Source organism: Dama dama, chromosome 21 (assembly GCF_033118175.1).
Source record: "Dama dama isolate Ldn47 chromosome 21, ASM3311817v1, whole genome shotgun sequence".
Lineage (NCBI taxonomy): Eukaryota > Metazoa > Chordata > Mammalia > Artiodactyla > Cervidae > Dama > Dama dama.
Genome location: NC_083701.1, coordinates 36,193,128 through 36,212,773, shown reverse-complemented (window position 1 = coordinate 36,212,773; position 19,646 = coordinate 36,193,128). Strand labels below are relative to the sequence as shown.

The 19,646-nt window shown below is 44.4% G+C and overlaps 1 protein-coding gene across 1 annotated transcript in view; it reads left to right on the top strand.

The window, feature by feature from the left end:
* The first annotated feature begins 14,714 nt into the window (after positions 1-14,714).
* Positions 14,715-19,646, top strand: part of SBSPON (somatomedin B and thrombospondin type 1 domain containing) — a 31,777-nt gene continuing 26,845 nt past the window's right edge. Inside the window, exon 1 of the mRNA XM_061123477.1 lies at positions 14,715-14,979. Within this exon, the coding sequence (XP_060979460.1) occupies positions 14,766-14,979 (214 nt within the window). The 5' untranslated portion in view covers positions 14,715-14,765. The remainder of the gene's footprint in view (positions 14,980-19,646) is intronic.

Sequence of the window (19,646 nt, the reverse complement as noted above, 5' to 3'; positions counted from 1 at the left end):
CTGGAGAATCCCATGGACAGAGGAGCCTGGTGGGCCACAGTCCACGGGGTCTCAACAAGTTGAACATGACTGAAGTGACTGAGCACACACGTGCATGCTATCTTCTGTGCTGCCACAGCATCTTATAAATACTGTGACTGTAAGGCTTAGAGTATGTTATGTCCATCTGCTCCTCTCGACTGTATGTTTTTTTATAGCGGATGTCATGACGGCTTGTGTTTGTGTTTCCCACACCTACCACAGGCTGAGTCACTTCAGTCGTGTCTGACTCTTGGCGACCCTGTCAGGCTGTGTGCTCTGTCCACAGGATTCTCCAGGCAAAGGTACTGAAGTGGGTTGCCATTTCCTTCTCCAGGGTATCTTCCCAACCCAGGGATCAAACCCACATCTCTTACATCTCCTGCATTGGCAGACAGGTTCTTTACCACTAGTGCCACCTGGGAAACCCTACCACAGTGGCCAGCACACAAATACTTAGAGAAGGAGAATTGTATCAACGATGGAGCCAGTAGAGGACGGTGGGGAGGAGGAGTTACCATCTCAAATGGACTTTTTTTTATCAAGTTATCTTATAACAGTTAAAATGCTACACACTGATGATGAAAATAGAGCAGAATACAATACCGTCTGAATACAAGCGATTCAAACAGAAAAACTCTGTGTGGGAAATACTTATTTTGAATGTTGGTGCTAGAAAAAGAGAACAAAAAAAAAAAAAAAGAAAAAGAGAACAAGCTGGTTTAAATAAATGAGACTGAGGAAGTTAGGAGATTCTGGAGAGAGATCCTGAGTGTTCTAGGGAGTCACTCATATCTCCCTCCAGGTCAGGCTTCAAAGCACATGGCCTTCTTTTCCCTAGACATGCCCATTCTTTTTTATATAAACATATTCTTACATTTTAATGCTTAATGCCTTTTATTTTATTTATTTGTTTTTATTTATTTATTTATTTTAGGCCTCACCCCGAGCCATGTGGGGATCTTGTTCCCCAACCTGGGATCTAACCTGTACCCCCTGCACTAGAAATGCAGGGCCTTAACCACTGGACTTGCCCAATCTTATGTGTTTCCATCATATAAGATAATTTTCAGATTGACAAGTCAGGTAGAAGGAAGAACAGAGGAGAAAATGAGAGTTTAAAAAAATGCCTGAAGGAATCTGAGCAAGTTGGAAGGAAAGAGGAGGGAAGTCACTTTGGGTTGAATTATGTCCCCACCCCTACCCCCAAATTCATGCACTGAAGTCCTAGTCCCCAGAACTTCAGCATGTGCCCTTATTTGGAAATAAGGTCATTGCAGATATAATTAGCTAAGTTGAGGTCATGAGGGGGGGCCCCGAGCCAATATGACTGGTGTCCTTACAAAAAGCAGAAATTTGGACACAGAGACCCACCAACAAGAAGAACATCACGCGACTATGGAGACGACCGTCCACAAGCCAAGGAGAGAGGCCTGGCACAGATCTTTCCCTCACAACCTCAGAAGCACCCAGCCCACTGAAGGCTTGATTTCTGACTTCTGGCCCCCAGAACTGTGAGAGATGATAGATGATAAATTTCTGTTCTTTAAGCCACCCAGTTTGTGGTATTTTGCTACGGGAAGCCCTAGTAAATTAATCTAGGGATGAAAGAGAACGTATGTATACACATAAAAGAATGATTTCTTGGGCGGGAATGAACAGAATTGTGAACTGTGAAATACAGAGGCAGCGGAGGATCACTGCTGAAAGCCAGGTCTGAAGACCTGGAGCTAGCCAGCAGATGGCGCTGTTGATCGGAACAGATCGCAGGGCTGGGAAGAGAAACCCTGTCTTTACTATTGGACTTTTGCAAGTGGAGGAGCCCAGACCGGTAATTACTGGACATGCAGACTGCTGCCAAACTGTGTCCAGCATCTTCTGTGATTCTTGGAAGGCTGTGAACAAGGAATTGTGGGAAATATTTCTGATGGCTGTAATTTAGACGGGCTGCTCAGAGTGGTATGTGTGCATGGAATTTAAACTTTTGCTGCATCTGACAAAAATGCAAACTCCTAGAGGCTTTGAGACAGTGGCTGTGCCATTCTCTGCATAGAATCTTACACAAAATTAGAAGATGGTTATTCGTGGTGGTAATAATTTTATCCTTTTGAGTTTAGTAAAAAGATCATTTTTTCCTTAAAAAATTACATTTTTAAGTCAATAGTATTTGCATATACTTAAATCTCTGAGGCATGCTCTCCAGTTTACTTCTTAGAATATTAACAGCTAACATTTTAATATAAAAGTTATATATATGAGGACTTCCCTGGTGGCTCAGTGGTTAAGATTCTGGGCTTTCAGTGCAAAGGGTATGGGTTCCATCCCTGGTCAGGGAACTAAGATCCCACATGCTGTGTAGCATAACCAAAAATGATAATAAATAGATAAAAGTTATTTACATGAAGAATCCCACAGTGACCAAGTAATAACAATAAGTGCTTACCAAGCTCTTTCACCCAAGAGCTCTGTTATCAAGGTATAAGATCTATTATGGTTCCTGATTTACAGGTCAGGAAACTGAGACTCATGGAGTTTAAGTACAAGTAGGGAGCAGCAAAACAAAAAACTCAGTTCTTCCAACCCGAATTCAATATTCTGTTTATCTTTAATTAAATATTTTAGAATTTTAGGAACTGCTGGAAATACAAATCAAAACTACAATGGGATATGACACTTGTCAGAATAGTTGTTATCAAGAAGAAAGAAGTGTGGGTGAGAATGAGGAGGAAAGATGCCCTTGTCCACTGTTGGTGGGAATGTAAATTGGTGCAGCCACTATGGAAAGCAGTAAGGAGATTTCTTAAGTTAAAACTAGAGCGGCCACACTTCTGGGTATTTATCCAGAGGAAATAGAAAGATTAACTAGGAAAGATATCTGGAGTCCCATGTTCATTGCAGCGTTATTTACAATAACCAAGACAGAGAAGCTTCCTAGGTGTCCATCAATGGATGAATGAATAAAGAATCATGCATTCATGCTAAGTCACTTTAGTTGTGTCTGATTCTTTGTGATCTTATGGACCAGGGCCTGCAAGGCTCCTCTGTCAATGGGTTTCTCCAGGCAAGAATACTGGAGCGGATTTCCATGCCCTCCTCCAGGGCATCTTCCTGACCCAGAAATTGAAGCTGTGTCTCTTATGTTTCCTGCATTGGCAGGTGGGTTCTTTACCACTAGGGCCACCTGGGAAGCCCAAATAAAGAATATGGAGTACATATTATATACACAATGGGATACGACTCAAACATGAAAAAGAGGAAATGCCTGCCATTTGCAACAGCTTGGTTGGATCCTAAGGCGTTATGCTAAGTGAAATAAATCAGACAGAGAAAGACAAATACTATGTAATCTCACTTATATGTGGCTTCCATGATGGATCAGATGGTAAATGATTCACCTGCCATGCAGGAGACCTGGGCTCAATCCCTGGGTCGGGAAGATCCCCTGGAGAAGGAACTGGCAACCCACTCCAGTATTCTTGCATGGAAAATCCCATGGGCTGAAGAGCCTGGTGGGCAGTAGTTCATGGTGTCACAAAAAGTTGGACACGACAGAGTGACGAAGCCCTCACAGACTTCCCTGGTAGTCCAGCGGTTAAGAATCTGTCTTCCAGTCCATCCCTGGATGGGAACTAAGGTCCCACAAGCCTCAGGCAACTAAGCCCATGCACTCTGGAGTCCGCGCTGCAGTGAAGGAAGATCTTTGTGCTGCAACTAAGACCTGATGCAGCCAAATAAGTTTAAAAAAATCTTTTTAAAAGAAACTGAGCTCATCACTACAGATGATGGTTGCCAAAGGTGGAGGGTGGGAGGTGGGCAAAACGAGTAAAGGTGTAAATTTCCAGATATAAAATAAATAAGCCATGTAAATAAGGGATAGAATACTGAATGGTGACTATAATTAGTAATACTATATGTACATTTGAAACTTGTTAAGGAAGTAAATCTTAAAAGATCTCATCACAGGAAAAAATATTATAACTAAAAAAAGAGAGAGAGAATATTTAAGGAACTGATAATTGAAAATAATACCACAGGGTTCAATGTCTTCAGTTATCTCATGGTCTAAGTATGCACCGTCCGTCAAGATATTTATCATAAAGAACCTATGAAATTGTAATAGAAATCCAGTGTTGATTATATAATTAGTTCTCTGAGTGGAAAAAAAAAATGTAAACTCTTGAAATTGCACAAAACAGGTTTGAACGTCTCAAGTTTGGGCAAGTTCTTTAATGCCATCAATCTTCATTTTCTCTGTCAAAAATAAGTAGTAATACTTCCCTCGTAAGAGTCAATAAACTAAAATACGATTAAGTATGTAATATGGTGTGGTGGGCTTCCCAGGTGGCGCTAGTGGTAAAAAAACTGTCTGCCAATGCAGGAGCCACATGAGAAGCGGGTTGGATCCCTGGGTCTGGAAGACTCCCTGGAGGAGGAAATGGCAACCCACTCCAGTATCCTTGCCTGAAGAATCCCATGGACAGAGGAACCTGGTGGGCTATAGTCCATAGGGTCACAAAGAGTGGGAAATGACTGAAGTGGCTTAGCACACATGCACACGTAGTTTGTGGAACCAAGTAGGCCTTAATAAATGGTAGTTCCTTTATTCTCTGTAAAGAAGCGAGTATCTGGAGGCTTAGCGTGCAAAGAACATGTTTTCTCTGTAAGAAATTTCTAGGATCAAGGTCAAAGTCATAATACGCAGCCTGGACTGCCTCACACCCACACAGGGCTCCAGACATGCTAGTGAGCACTGGTTTCCCACTTGCCTCTTGGAACAAGTGGAGTAGGAACATTCCTCTCCCTTGAGTGGGGCACATTTCTCTCTGGCTTATAGGGCAGGCACTTCTGAAGACTGCTTTCACTGACTTAGTGGGAGTTGTACACGTAGAAAGAAAAAACAATCCACTATAAAAATCCCCACTGTGGCTCAGAGAAGGTAATTTTACCGTAAAAGGAGTAAATTACTTGACTTCTTTAATGTTATCCAGATGATTTTCTCCTTTTCATTTTCTAAGCTTTGCTTATAATTCCACACTATTTCCTCGCAGCTCGGGCCCAACTTGGGCACAAGCCAGAGCTTCAACCCTTGTCCTAAACAAGTGGTGCCAAGGAGGAGTTTTCTGGCTGTGCCTTTAAGATTTCAGAATCCCATTTTACATGAACCCGTTTCATGTAGAGGAATGCTATGTAGTCTCCAGAGTGTTGAAGGTGTATTAATTCATAAACTGTAGAGCTGGAGGTACTGAGTAGGAGTCAGACAGACATTCTCTGTAAATACTCAGGTAGTAAATATTTCCAGGCTTCCCAGGTGGTGCTAGCAGTAAAGAACCCGCCTGCCAATGCAAGAGACATAAGGGACCTGGGTTCGATCCCTGGGAGGGGAAGATCCCCCTGGAGAAGGAAACAGCTACCCACTCCAGTATTCTTGCCTGGAGATTCCCATGTACAGAGAAGCCTGGCGGGCTACAGTCCATAGGGTCTCAAAGAGTCTGACACAACTGAAGTGACTTAGTAGGCACACAGTAAATATTTCAGGCTTTGCGGGCAGTACAGTTTCTATCATCTGCAACTGCTCAGCCCTTGGACATGAAAAAAAGTATAGACAATACATTAACAATGGGTGTGGTCATGTTCCAGTAAAATTTTTAGGGACACTGAAGAGTGAGAGTCATTTAATTTTCACATGATACCAACAAATCTCTATAAACATTTTCCCCTCAGTTCACAAGCTGTACAAAAATCAACATAATTTGTCTAGCCCTGAAGTAGATGATTATAGTTCACAGAATCAGTGTTGGATCCATGGAAGATTTTAGGGTTTCTGAAAGCCCTTCATTTGATAGCCAAGATTCTGGAACACAGAGAAATAGTTTCCTCAAAGTCATACGTTAGAGATTTATGGGCCAAAATTCCCATTATGGGCCATAATTCCCATCTCCTGATTCCTAAATCAGATTTTTTTTTTTTTTTTTTTTTTTTACTATACCCTGTGGCATGCAGGACTTTAGTTGCCCAGCCAGGGATTGAACCCGTGTTGCTTGCATTGGAAGGCAGAGTCTTAATCATTGAACCTCTGGAGAAGACCCTAAATCAGACTTTTTAAAGTATTTTTAAAATTTTATTTCACTTTTTTATATTTTGACTGCACTGTGAGGCATGCAGGATCTTAGTTGCCTGACCAAGGATCAAACCCATGCCCCCTGCAGTGGAAGCTCAGAGTCTTAACCACTGGACCACCAGAGAAGTCCCTAAATCAGATTTTTCAAAACCATGTCATTCTACAATAGTGGAAGCTCAGAGTCTTAACCACTGGACCACCAGGGAAGTCCCTAAATCAGATTTTTCAAAACCATGTCATTCTACAATAATCTCTATGACTCATACACACTCATGCAAGCATCTGCATTGAATCCATAATTAATCTTTGGACATAAATGTCTGTCTCCAAATAAACCCTTGTGATTTCAACTTGGAGAGTCTTGGACTCAGCAAAAGGACTTCTTCAACTGTGTTACTTGCAGCCTAGTATTAAGGGTAAGGAAAGCATATGAGACCTCTCTGTCATGACTTATATCACCACTTAAGTTGAATATTAGTATTTTTGAGCTAAAAGGGTCATTGGAGATTTTCTTGGCTCACACCTTCGAATTATTTAATAGAAATCAAGGGCCAGAGAGCCTAAATGAACTGCCCAAGTTCATTCAGTGGCAAGATTTGGAAGCCAGGTCTTTGGATTCCCAGTGAAGAACTGTTGCAATTGTACCTTATAGTCTGACAGCTTGTGAATATGAAATTGTTTATGAAAAGGAATTTTATTGCTTATAATTAAAGCATGTCTTGTGTTAAAGTCCAGAGAACACATATAATAATCATTGATTACCAAATTGTTCTTATATATCAGGAACTAAACTAGACATTATATAATCCTTTCCTTCTTTATCTCTTTATTTCATTTTGCAGATTAGGAAGCTGAGGCTTAAAGTGTTTACAACTATCTATTCCATATTATGTAGCCAGTAAGTGAGAGAACCTTAGTTCAAATTTACTTTTTTCATTAAAACCTGAACTCTTCACTTTCCATGTCACCTCTGTTGGGTGCTCTTGTTTTAAGCCACAATTTCTTGTTTTAAGGAATTGCAACAAACTGGTATAAATTATAAGACAGATTTATTGGGGCAGGGAATTGCAAGATGAAAATGTGACTTCAAATGTCATTCAATCAGAGCCCTATAAGCCCTGGCTTTGTCTTCCCTGGCTTGTTGGCTAAGATCTTAGGTGGCTTCACATAGGTCAAATCTGTACTCAGGCATATCCAGTGAGGGTAAAGATGAAACTAAATCATCTATGGGCCAAACAAGCATCCTGATCCTGAGGCTCTGATTGCACAATCCCATGACTGGTCCGTAGGTTGAGGATGGAATTAACCTCAAAACTCATCACTAGCACTCCAGGTGAGGTTAAGCCACCCCAAACGAATTGCTGTCACATAAGAGAAGGAAGGGGTACTCCCTCTGGAAGGGAAAATCGGGGGCTGTTAAAAAAGAAGTAAAGAATGAATATTTTATAAGCAACCAGTGAATTTACCACCTTCATAGCCACCCTACATTTATTTAGTCAGTAAGGTCACAGATACAAAATTGGCAGCATAAACCTTGATAATGGTAACCTTGACTGCTTGCTATAAAGTGGTAGGGGAGGAACTGCTCAAGGTCCATGAAGCACACCAATCTTTAGCAAGCATCTTCGGATTCTTGCCTGCACTTTAGGCATTATTGAACAATTAGGTATCAGCTGATTAAGTCATACCTCCCAGGTATGTGAGGTTTTGCTGGGGGCTAAGTCTGCACTTTGCAGAGAGAGAGAAAGGAAATAATAGTGACCCAATTCAATCTCCCCTTGCCTGCCCAGATCCCCTGTCAGTCATCTCAGACACTCCCATCACCTCTTTTTAGAATAGCCCTCATCACAACATGCTGTGATGAACTGTTATAAGTCTACTGTTTCCATGAGACCTCAGGCTCCTTAGGGAAGGACCAGTTTTTACCCATCTTTGTCCATCAGCCTGGAGTAGCATCTCACCCACAGGAAGGGAATGACTGCACAGATAGAGTGACTACAGCGCTAGCCATGAAGGGAGGCTCGACCTGAACCCTGGAGTGCTGGCGAGGTCACTCAACTCCTTGGAGCCTGCCGGACTGTGTGTGCTCAGTCGTGTCCAACTCTTTGGAACCCCACGGACTATAGACCTCCAGTCCATGGAATTTCCAGGCAAGAATACTGGAATGGGTTGCCATTTCCTACTCCAGGGGATCTTCCTGACCCAGGGATCGATCCCATGCCTCCTGTGTCTCCTGCATTGGCAGGCGGATTATTTTCTACTGCTCCACCCGGGAAGCCTCCCCTCTGAGTCTCCTCTCCAACAAAATGAGAAAATTACCAATACCTGCCGCATGGGGTTTCCTGCAAAGCACATTATAGAATGTAAAGTGATGAGAGTGCTGTTTCTTTAGATTTTTCATTAATTCCCAGATGCATATTTTTACATTTTACCAACTTGGAAACTGAGATCCATTCTTACTGTGTACTGAATACGTATGTTTCCCCCGTATTCATATGTTAAAATCTATGGATTTCCCTGGTGGTCCAGTGGCTAAGACTCTGTACTCCCAGTGCATGAGGCCTGGGTTCCATCCTTGTTCAGGGAACATAACTAAAAGTTCTTAAGCTGCAACTAAAAATCCAGCATGCCACAGAAAAAATCGAAGACCCAAGTGCCTCAACTAAGACCTGGGGTAGTCAAGTAAATAAACAAACAAAAATTAAAGTATTTTTTAAAAAAGAAAAGAAATCTAATGCCCAAAGCAATGGTATTAGGAAGCAGAGGTTTGGGAGGTTATAGGTCCTTGGGAGGGAGATGAGTGCCCTCATAGAAGAGACTCCACAGAGATCCTAGCCCTTTGCCATGTTAGGTTACAGCTGGAAGGCACTATCTGTGAACTAAAAAGCAAGCTCTCACAATACACTGATCTTGGGCCCACAGACAGGTGAGGGATAAATTTTTGTTGTTTATAAGCCACCTGAAAAGAAAGTGAAAGTCACTCAGTCATGTCCAACTCTTTACAACCCCATGGACTATAGAGTTCATGGAATTCTCCAGGCCAGAATACTGGAGTGGGTAGCCTTTTCCTTCTTCAGGGGATCTTCCCAACCCAGGGATCAAACCCAGGTCTCCCAGATTGCAGGTGGATTTTTTACCAGCTGAGCCACAAGGGAAGCCCAAGAATGCTGGAGTGGGTAGCCTATCCCTTCTCCAGGGGATCTTCCCGACCCAGGAATCAAACCAGGGTCTCCTGCATTGCAGGTGGATTCCTTATGAAGTGAGCTATCAGGGGCTACAACAGTTGATGGTAAGCCACCTAGTTGATGGTATTTTGTTATGGCGGCTTGAATATACTGAGACAATACTGCAATCCACAAATAAGTATGCACCATATTTTAATCAACAGTGCTTTGTCTTATATACTATATCTTAGTACTATAATATAAGATAATGGTGAACCTTACAATTAACTATGTCTGACTGTCAATAAAATATGGGTTTTCCTGGTGACTCAGATGGTAAGGAATCTTCCTGCAGTGCAGGAGACCAGGTTTGATCCCTGGGTCAGGAAGTTCCCCTGGAGAAGGGAATGGCACCCCACTCCAGTTCTTACCTGGGAAGTCCCATGTGCAGAGGAGCCTGGTGAGCTACGGTCCATGGGGTCACAAAAGTCAGAGACAACTGAGCAACTGACACTTTCACTTTCAGATATCCATGCAGTATTTTGCCTGTGACAAATGCTCCAAAACCTGCCTAAGAATCAACTATTCTATTTCATGTGAAATCTAAAAAAAAAAACAAACAAACAAAAAAAACAAAACAAAGAACTTCCCTGGTGACAGTGAGTAGGAATCCTCCTACCAATATAGGGGAAGTAGTTTTGATCGCTGTTCCATGAGGATTCCACATGCTGCAGAGCAACTAAGCCCCTGAGTCATGATTACTGAGCCTGTGCTCTGGAGCCCAAGAGCCACAGTGACTGAAGCCCTTGGGCCTAGATCCTCTGCTCCCCAGCAAGAGAAGCAATAAGCCCACACATCATAAGGAAGAGTAGCCCCCACTCACTACAACTTGAGAAAGCCCACACACAGCAACGAAGACCATTACAACCAAAAATAAATAATTTTAAAGAGCAAATAAGTAAACATAACTAAATAGAAACAGAGACATAGGTTACAGAGAACAAACAGGTGGTTGCCAGAGGGGAGAGAGAGGGCTTTGGGGAGGATATGAAATGGTGAGGGAGATTAAGAGGGGCAAACTTTCAGTTACAAAATAAATGAGTCATGGATATGAAATGTACAATATGGAGAATACAGTCAATAATTGTGTGATAGCATTCTAGAGTGACAGATGACAGCTAAACTTATGATGGTGATGATTTTGAGATGTATAGAAATACTGAACCATTATGTTGAATACCAGGAACTACCATAGTGTTTCAGTCAATTATACTTCAAAAACAAACAAACAAACAAACAAAAAAACCAGTTGAAACTATTTGCAAAGCAGAAATAGAGCCACAGATTCAGAGAGAAAAACGTATGGACACCAAGAGGGGAAAGTGGGGTTGGGATAAACTGGGAGATTGGGATTGACATCTATACACTGCTTTGTATAAAATGGGCTTCTCTGATGGCTCAGATGATGAAGAATCACCTGCAGTGCGGGAGACCTGGAATAGGTAACTAATGAGAGCCTACTGTACAGTATAGGGAAAAACAAATTCATAGAAAAAGAGATCAGATTTGTGGCTACTGGAGGCAGGGAGTGGGGGAGGGGTGGGGAATTGACAGGCAAAAGCTACAAACTTCCAGTTATAAGATAAATAAGTACTCAGGATGTAGTGTACAATATGATAAAGGTAATGAACACTGCTCTTCATTACATATTAAAGAGAGTAAACACCCTGAGTCCTCATCACAAGGAAAATTTTTTGTTCTATTTTGCAAATGTTGCCTCTATATGAGATGATGGATGTTCACAAAACCTATTGTGATAATCATATGATGATGTGTGTGGTCAATTGTTACCTTAAACTTATCCACTGCTCTATCTCAATTGTCGTTAAGTCGCTAGGTTGTGTTCAACTCCTTTTCGACCCCATAGACTGTAGCCCACCAGACTCATTTGTCCATGGAATTTCCCAAGCAAGAATACTGGAGTAGGTTGCCATTTCTTCCTCCAGAGGATATTCCCAACTCAAAGATTAAACCCACATCTCCTGCATTGGCAGGCAGATTCTTTACCACTGCATTACCAGGAAAGCCCTGTATGTCAATTATATCTCAGTAAAACTGGAAGGAAGGAAAAAAGAATCAATTCTCCTATTTATCAACCTCAAGAGATTGCCTCCACAGCCCTCAGAGCATCCTGGATGCCTTTTATGACTCCCTGTCCATCCATCTGACATATATCCAAACCTTTCTGGAAATTATTCATATTTTCATTTCCACACATTTAGCACAGCACTCAGTCTTACTTGTCCTTATGTTCCATTACCCTCTCACCATCACCACTACCAAGCTTTAAGTAATGGGAAGAACTCTGCAATATTTTGGAAATATTTAGTTCGGGTCTAGTTTTCTCACTAATTAGCTAGATGTCTAACCTCTGTCATCTGTGGTATGGGGGTGCCAACATTTTCCTCACAGTTGTGCAAGGTTGAATGAGATCATATATGTCGACGTCCTTTAAAATGACTGGCCTTCTGAAATCCAGTGAACGGAAAGGCCTCCCTCCCCCTCTGTAATTTCACCAGTCTTGGGCAACTTCCAAAGCCAACACTTTAGAAGAAAGTGTCCTTTAAGATAGGTTTCGTGAATTCCTATACTCACCACACATTCCCTGGGATGATTTCTGTTCTCCTCAGATCCACAGGACGTGGAAAACAAAGTGACTGATTGTTGCATTTGACTGCACCCCGTTTCCAGTAAGAATGTGAACTCCACGCTTTAAATGTCAGTGTCCCCTAGACTCTGCCTTCCGGCAAGAACTGCTTCCCTTGCAGGGGCTGGCTGGAGAATCTTATCTTGATGCTTTCAAGGCCGTGCAAGATTTAACTTGAAATTGTGAGTTTCTTTCAATGTCACCTACCACAGACAAGCTCCTTTTTATGTTTGGTGATAGGAAGCAATCATTTACATCCAGCTTTATGGACAGAGGAGCCTGGTGGGCTGTCGTCCATGGGGTCGCAAAGAGTTGGATGAATGCAAGCACACACAGTACTCGACTGACCAGTGGTTGGTTCAATCTGTGGATGCAGAATCCGTGGATACTGGGATGGGGGGCGACTATACTATGCCATGGTATTTAAGACACTTGAACACCTCTGGATTTTGATATCTGTGGGAGAGAAGGTGGTGGGGGGCGGTCAGTCATGGAACCAATTCTCTCACCACCGCAGACAGAGGGATGGCTATATTTGCAGTTTCTTCTTTTTAACTTTGTGCTTCCCCCTGCTGTGTGTGTTAGTCACTCAGTCGTGTCCAACTCTTTGCGACCCCACTAACTGAAGCCCTCCAGGCTTCTCTGTCCATGGAATTCTCCAGACAAAAATATCGGAGTGGATTGCCATTCCCTTCTCCAAAGGATCTTCCTGACCCAGGGATGGAACCCTGGTCTCCTGCATCGCAGGCAGATTCTTTACTGTTTGAGCTACAGGGAAGTCCTTCCCCTTACTTTGCACACAGTTGAAACAGGCGTTTGTCTCTTACTTGGTTTTAGGCTTTAAATCATGAAGTGGGAGGTGGGTGGGCATTAGGACACCATCTAATTGATATTTAATGACCACTTTGTTCTCAATTTACCTACATCACCTCATTTCTATAGACAACACACAGCAATCTTAAAAGTTAGTATTCTTTATTTGAGTCGAGGACACTGGAGGCGAACTGTCCAAGATCATAGAGTCAGAACTGGACCCAACCTTTCTGAGCACAGACTCCCAACTTCCTGTTTTTGATTTTAGATTTTGGGTTTTGTCTGGGTATAAGGAAAAAGGGATGAAAAAAAGTATTTGAGGAAGCATTGGGCATTGTATTTTTAATTCTCTTAAACCGGAGGTCATCTTCTTCTACTTTCTGTATCTGAAAATGAACTTGTTAGTGGAGCATTTATGTTTTCCTGGAACAAGTCCAGATTCTTAAGACATTACAGAACAAGTCTCTAGCTAAAGGCATTCCATAAAGCAGACAGCCTTAGGGAAGATGTGGGAGATAAATTACATGAATGAGTTAGTATTAAGATGCTAATAAAATGTACACAGGTAAAAGCAGAGGGTATAATTTACTGAGAAAGTTATTTAATATCAACTACCAAGAACTAAAAATATTAAAAAGTAAATCTTTTTAAATTAAATTGCAAAAAGAGAGACTTACCTAAAGAGAAAAATAAGATTATTTCCAAGCCTGAGATTTATTAGTATAAATAATCACAAAGAAAAGATTTCTTTTTTATTTTAGAGCGTGTTTTCTTTGGACAGTGGGGAAAAATTGCTTTGTACCCTTGTCAAACTTCATCTGTGATTTCAGTTTATAAGGTACAATTCTTGTAAAAGATTCAATCTTTTTCATGTCACAGCTTTTTTGCTTAATCTTTTTTAATGTGTGATTATTGTTTATTTTCGCGGCCAAGTTTTTTTTTCCTTTTGTTACTTTTCTAGTCTCTGAAGAGCAACAGGAATTCTTTGAGAAGTCTTCATATGAGAAAGGAAAAAAATTATCCTGAAATTAATTAAATTTCTCAGATACAACTTTGTGGTCTCAGTTTCTTACAAAAACCATGAATAGTTTAAATGTTTAAAAACACAAAAGAAAATGAAACTTCCAGAACCTTTTGGTTAACAAAAGTACAGAAAATATATTTGGAAAAAAAGGTGGAAGAAAATGTCTATACGAAGGTAGGATGGCACTTGATTAAAGCAGAAATTAATTCTACAATACCATCTAGCAGAATTTCTTTGGGGAAATCTGCTTTAACAGAAAGCCAGGCACCGTTGGTAGTCTATGTATCATTAATTGATTCTTCGGTGAAAGAAAGTGTCATTTTCCTGGGGCAGGAAAAACCCATTAGAAAATGCCGCAGAAAGAAAGGACTTTTCTTCAATCTTATCTCTTCGATTTAGTGGCCTGGGGAGATTGTGGAAGGGAACTAGGTGTCCTGGGAAAAGTACATCGTGGCTTTCTGGGCTAAGTCTGGGCGAGCCGTGCGACTGAGCCCCGTTCGTGCCCATCGAGTGCTATAAGGCTCCTGGCTTCGGAGTCAAGCTGCCCACTGGCTAACCTGTCCCCAGACGTCAGGAAGCAGAGTTTGGAGCCAGGAGATGCGGCCGCCCTGGCGGGGCGGCTGGCGGGCCCGCTCGCTCCCTGAGATCCCAGAGCACCTGCTTTTCCGCTGCGTCCCGGCCTTCCCCGCGGGCTGGGCCGTGGGCGCCGTGGGCAGGGGGCCGGTGTCCCGAGCGTCGATCGCGGGCGCCAGGGGCGGAGGCGCCCTCCCCGCCGGTCCCCGCCCGGCTTCCGACGGGCGCGCCGCCAGGGCCGGGGAGGGGCGGGGGCAGGCGCGGGGCAGGGCCGGGCCGGGCTGCTCCGGGGCCGGCGCTCTCCGAGGCACCCCGGCACTTGCCCCGAAGGTGTGCAGAGCGCGCGCCATGAGGACGCTGTGGATGGCGCTGTGCGTGCTGGCGCGGCTGTGGCCCGGGGCCCTGGCCGGCTGCGCGGACGCCGGGCGCTGCTGCCCCGGCCGGGACCCCGCCTGCTTCGCCAGCGGCTGGAGGCAGGACCGGGTCTACGGGACGTGCTTCTGCGACCAAGCCTGCCGCGTCACCGGGGACTGCTGCTTCGACTATGCCAGGGCGTGCCCAGGTGGGTGGCGGGCCCGAGGGTGGGCAGCTGGCAGTTCGTCCGCAGCAGAGGGCCGCAGGTCCCACTCCGGGGACCGCAGTCCCGGAGCCAGGCGTTCCTGGGCTCGTCTATTCCACCCTAGACACCCTGTCCCCCATTCAGGTCCACCCAGCTCTCTGTCTTAGGGTTCTCAGCCCCCTCTCTCTAGGTGCTCCCCAGACTCTCCATCCTAGGGTCCCCCTGCCCCCTCCCCATCCAGGCATCTCCAGTCTTCTGGACATACAGTTCCAAAGCACCCCTTCCCACCAGGGCCTGGCCGTAGGGACTAGAGCCCGTGTTCTGGAAGGGCACAGGCCGTCTCTGGCTCGTGAAGCCCTCCGCTTGGGAGCTCCAGGCCTGGTCCGGCCACCGCCTGCCTGGAGACATGGCACTGGCATGTGCCAGGGGAACCCCAGGCCAGGTTCCACCGCGGTGCTTTCTGTTAACCCGTAGCTTTCAATCAAGAGCGGGTGAGGGGAGGAACGTGGCACCAAGGCCCGGCTCTGGGAGGGTGCTTTCTTCTGGAGAAGGAGTTCCTGGAGGACCGCAGCTGTCCTCACCTGCACTCTGGCCTGTTGCACAGACCCTCCCTCCTACGAGGTGTTCCCTATATTCTTTAAGTTCAGTTGTATCCACATAACATGATTAAGGGTTTTATCCCAGGGTTCCTAGTATGTTTCATTCTTGCTGGTTTTCCTTTAGGTTCAGTCTTTTTGATCTTTAAACCTCACACAGTATAGGCTCCTGGTACAGACGCAATAAATGCCAACTTAATTAAAAGGTAAAGGGAGATGTGGTGAGAATAGTCCTGAAGAACAAGGCGTACTTGAGAAGAAGCCAGGTCTGGAAAGAAAAGTAGCCCTGCTCCCTGATAATCACAACACCCCAAAAGCCACGCATGCATTAGGGCTAGACCTCAAGGATCCTGGTGTTGTGGCATCCTCAGCATGTTCCTGGAAAAGGAACCTGCGGGCTGTTATTCCCCAGGTACCCAGATGCCTGGTAGAGAGTAGCACTCTTTCTGCCTCTTTTTAGGCAGGGAGAGGCCACGGGCCCATGGCAGGATGGTCACCCAGGCCTGCTGCTAAAAGAACACAGTTGAAAAAATGAAGATTTTTTTTTTTAATCTTGATTGAAAGCTAATGATACATCTGAGAATATAGATTTTTTTTTTTTTTTTTTTTTTGATAAGCTGCTTTCCTGCTTCTGCACCAAAGCCAGGGCACTTTACTACCCAAGTAAGATGAAGAGTCAATTACTTAGGAAATGCAGTAGCCTCTGGACAGGTGCCCCTGCTCCTCACAGCATCCCTCCCAAACTCCTGTTTGTCTCAGTTCCCTGGATCACTTGAGCGAAGCCTTCCCACTATGGCAGTCTCTGTCTCCAAACCTTTTTTTCTCTCTTGAGCATTCTACCTACATTTTAAAGGGAAAGGCAGGATTCCTGCTGTTCAGATAATGGGACCCAGTCTGTGGTAAGCACAGTGATACAAAAACCATGAAGACACAGTTTCTGCCCTCCTGAAAGTTCAGAGTCCAGCAGGGAAGCACACGCAAAGCCATCTGCAACATGCTCAGTGTCAAAATAATGGATCTGGGAGGCCAGAGAGGAAAAGCTCAGAAGACCGGAGGAATTCAAGGAAGGCTTCTCAGAGGAAGTAATGGGCAAGCCTAATCACAGAGAATGAGCGAGAAGCCTCTAGAAGGGGAATGGGAGTTCTAGGAGGAAAGCATCCATGGTTGTTCAGCCTTTTGTGCCAGTGCTAGGCCAGGCCCTGACAGTCACCTGGTGAACAGGACAGACAGTGAACACAGCTAGATAGGTGAGTGTCAGGAGGAAAACTGGCCTTTTCATGAGCCCTAACAATGCTGTGAGGAATTCCAGAATCCTCCGAGTCTCTATTTGGTCAAAAATAAATCCCTCCTTTTTAGTCCAGGAAGTAGAAATACTAAAATAAAGGCCTGTCATTTCAGAGTGAGGATTTTTTGGGAAGGTGATAGCAGAAGAGAGAAGATTTTGCCATCTTCCAGAGAACTCAGAAAAAATTCCTGGGCTCTTAGTGCCTAGGGAGGGCTGGGGCAGCAGACAAAGAAACACAAACCAGAAAAGGGAATGGGGCCTGATAGGATTTTTAAAGGAGTATTTTCAGGAACCTTAAATGCCGTTCCCAAGGGAGTTAGCAGAGGCTCTCCCAGGCCTAGGCAGAAACAGACTTGGGATGGAAAAGGCTCCTCCGTGATAGATCCTCTGCATCTGAAGTTTTGGGGGCAAGGCAGCAAGAAAATAGAGACAACCAGGGACTTCCCTGGTGGTCCAATGGGTAAGACTCCTCCCTCCCAGTGCCAGGGGCCTGGGTTCCATTCCTAGTTCAGGAACTAGATCTCAGAGAATGCCGCAACTACAACCTGGCACAGCCAAATAAATAAATAAATAGAATTTTTTTTTTTTTTTTTTTAAAGAAGAAAGAAAATAGACAGTTGGAAGGCAGCCACTCTGTGAGCCTGAGCCTTCTCAGGCCTCAGAACTGAGGAGAGTGAGGGGCAAGACAGAGCTGAGATGCTTGGTTTTCTCAGCCCTGGACCAGCATCACAACCACACTTCATGTTTGGGGAAACATGAGGTGGGCTCATATTGGTGTTTCCCAGTTGTAGGAGCCGGGGCTTTCAGAGGGCTCTCCCATCACAAAGTTAACACTAGCGGGTAACAGAATGAGGTCAGAACCCACGACTGCCTGCTTTCACGCCGCCAGCAGCCCCATCTGTCTGTGCCAACTCGTAGCTGTGAGTTTCTCCTGGATAAATCAAGAACAGCAGCTTAGAGCTTCCAGTGACTCGGTGTACACAGGACCGCTCTGCCTCTGAGAATCGTGTTTGCTTCTTACCTGCCAGTGCTGCCGGAAGCAGTTTTGCCTGAAATGACATTACATGTGAATGAACAAGGTAACTGTGTCAATGGAACTTACCTCTAGCCCTTCTGATTTTTTCATCTTGAGAAATGCATTATTATTATTACTTTTTTGATGTGGCTAAGAGATGAAGTACTGGAAATTTTTTTTCTAAATAGAAAGTTATTTTTTTACTCAGGAAAAATAAGTTGACTCTAAAGACTGACTAAACTTTCAGGATTTCCCTGGCAGCACAGAGGTTAAGCCTCTATGCTACCAATGCAGGAGGTGCAGGTTTGATCCCTGGGCAGGCAACTAAGATCCCACATGCCCCATAGCACAGCCAAGAAAAACACACACACACACACACACACACACAAACCCAGAATGACTAAGCTTTCCAACAAACCCAGAATGACTAAGCTTTCCAACAAAAAATAAGTTCTGAAACTAATCATTTCAGAAAATCTCATTAGGGTGATGGCATGGGTTTCGACACCAATAATGTATGTCCATAACCACTCCACATCCCCAAATGATAGAAAATTCACCATTGGCTGGGCCTGATCAGATATGGGAAAAGGCCGAGGAGGGGGCAGATCCAAGTTACCCTGCCCTGAAAGAACTTTCTGGAAGATTTGCTTATCAGGCTTCTAACACCCAGGCTCCAGCTCATCAGCTGTGTTCACAGAGGCTGCCTTTTAAGACCGTAGAAGCAGTAAGTTGCACTAGATCTTGGATGAGCAACGTAAGAAAGAGTAATCATAAACTCAAGTGAAGCAGGACAAAGAAATGAGTAGCCTATATGGGCCAGTCTCTTCTGCCAGATTGATGGGAATCTAGGAAACCAACTAAGATTTTCCAGGTGGTGCTAGTGGTAAAGAACCTGCCTGCCAATGTAAGGAGATGTAAGAGACCAGGTTCAATCCCTGGGTCTAGAAGATCCCCCGGAGGAGGAAATGACAACCCACTCCAGTATTCTTGCCTGGAGAATCCCATGGACAGAGGAGACTACCGGCTACAGTCTGTGGGGTCACAGAGAGTCAGACACAACTAAAATGGCTTAGCACACAGCACTAGGAAATCAACTGGCCAAAATCTGCTGACATCTCAACTGGAGGGAGCAGGGGCACCATGCTGGAAAATACAGGCTCCCAAACTCACCCCTCAAAAAGGATGGCATAGTCCACGATGATTTAGAAAGTCAAGATTTCACTGGAGCCGTCATGGCCTGAGAGACAGTGTGTGGCTTCCCCTGCCTTTGTCCCTGCGGAAATAACGAGCAGGGACTGGCGCCAGAATTTGACATGATTTGGCTGCAGCCCTGGGTGTGCAGTCCAGGAGGGGAAAGTCATCTGTGCTTACCCAGCACTTACTCTGTGCCAGGCCCTCCTCTCTAAGGAGCCTCACAGCTCTCAATTTACTTAGGTCTCACAACCCAGCCAGGGATTCTCCATTTTGACCTCATTCTACGAATGAGCTAAACAAGCACAGAAACGTCAAGCAATTTGCCCAAAGTCACACAGCCAAAAAGTGATGAAGTGAGGTTTGAGTCCAGGCACTCTGAATCCAGAGCCCACAGGTTTAAACATTAGGTTTTCACTGCCTCAAGGAAATGAGGCTTTATGAGAAGCTGTGGAGTTTGCAGAGCAGGCACCATGTAAATATTAGAGTGAGTCTTTTTTTCTCCATCAGCTGTGTGCCTCTCGAGGGCAAGAAAATGTGTCCTGCTCCTCTTTGCAATCCCAGGTGGCACTAGAGGTAA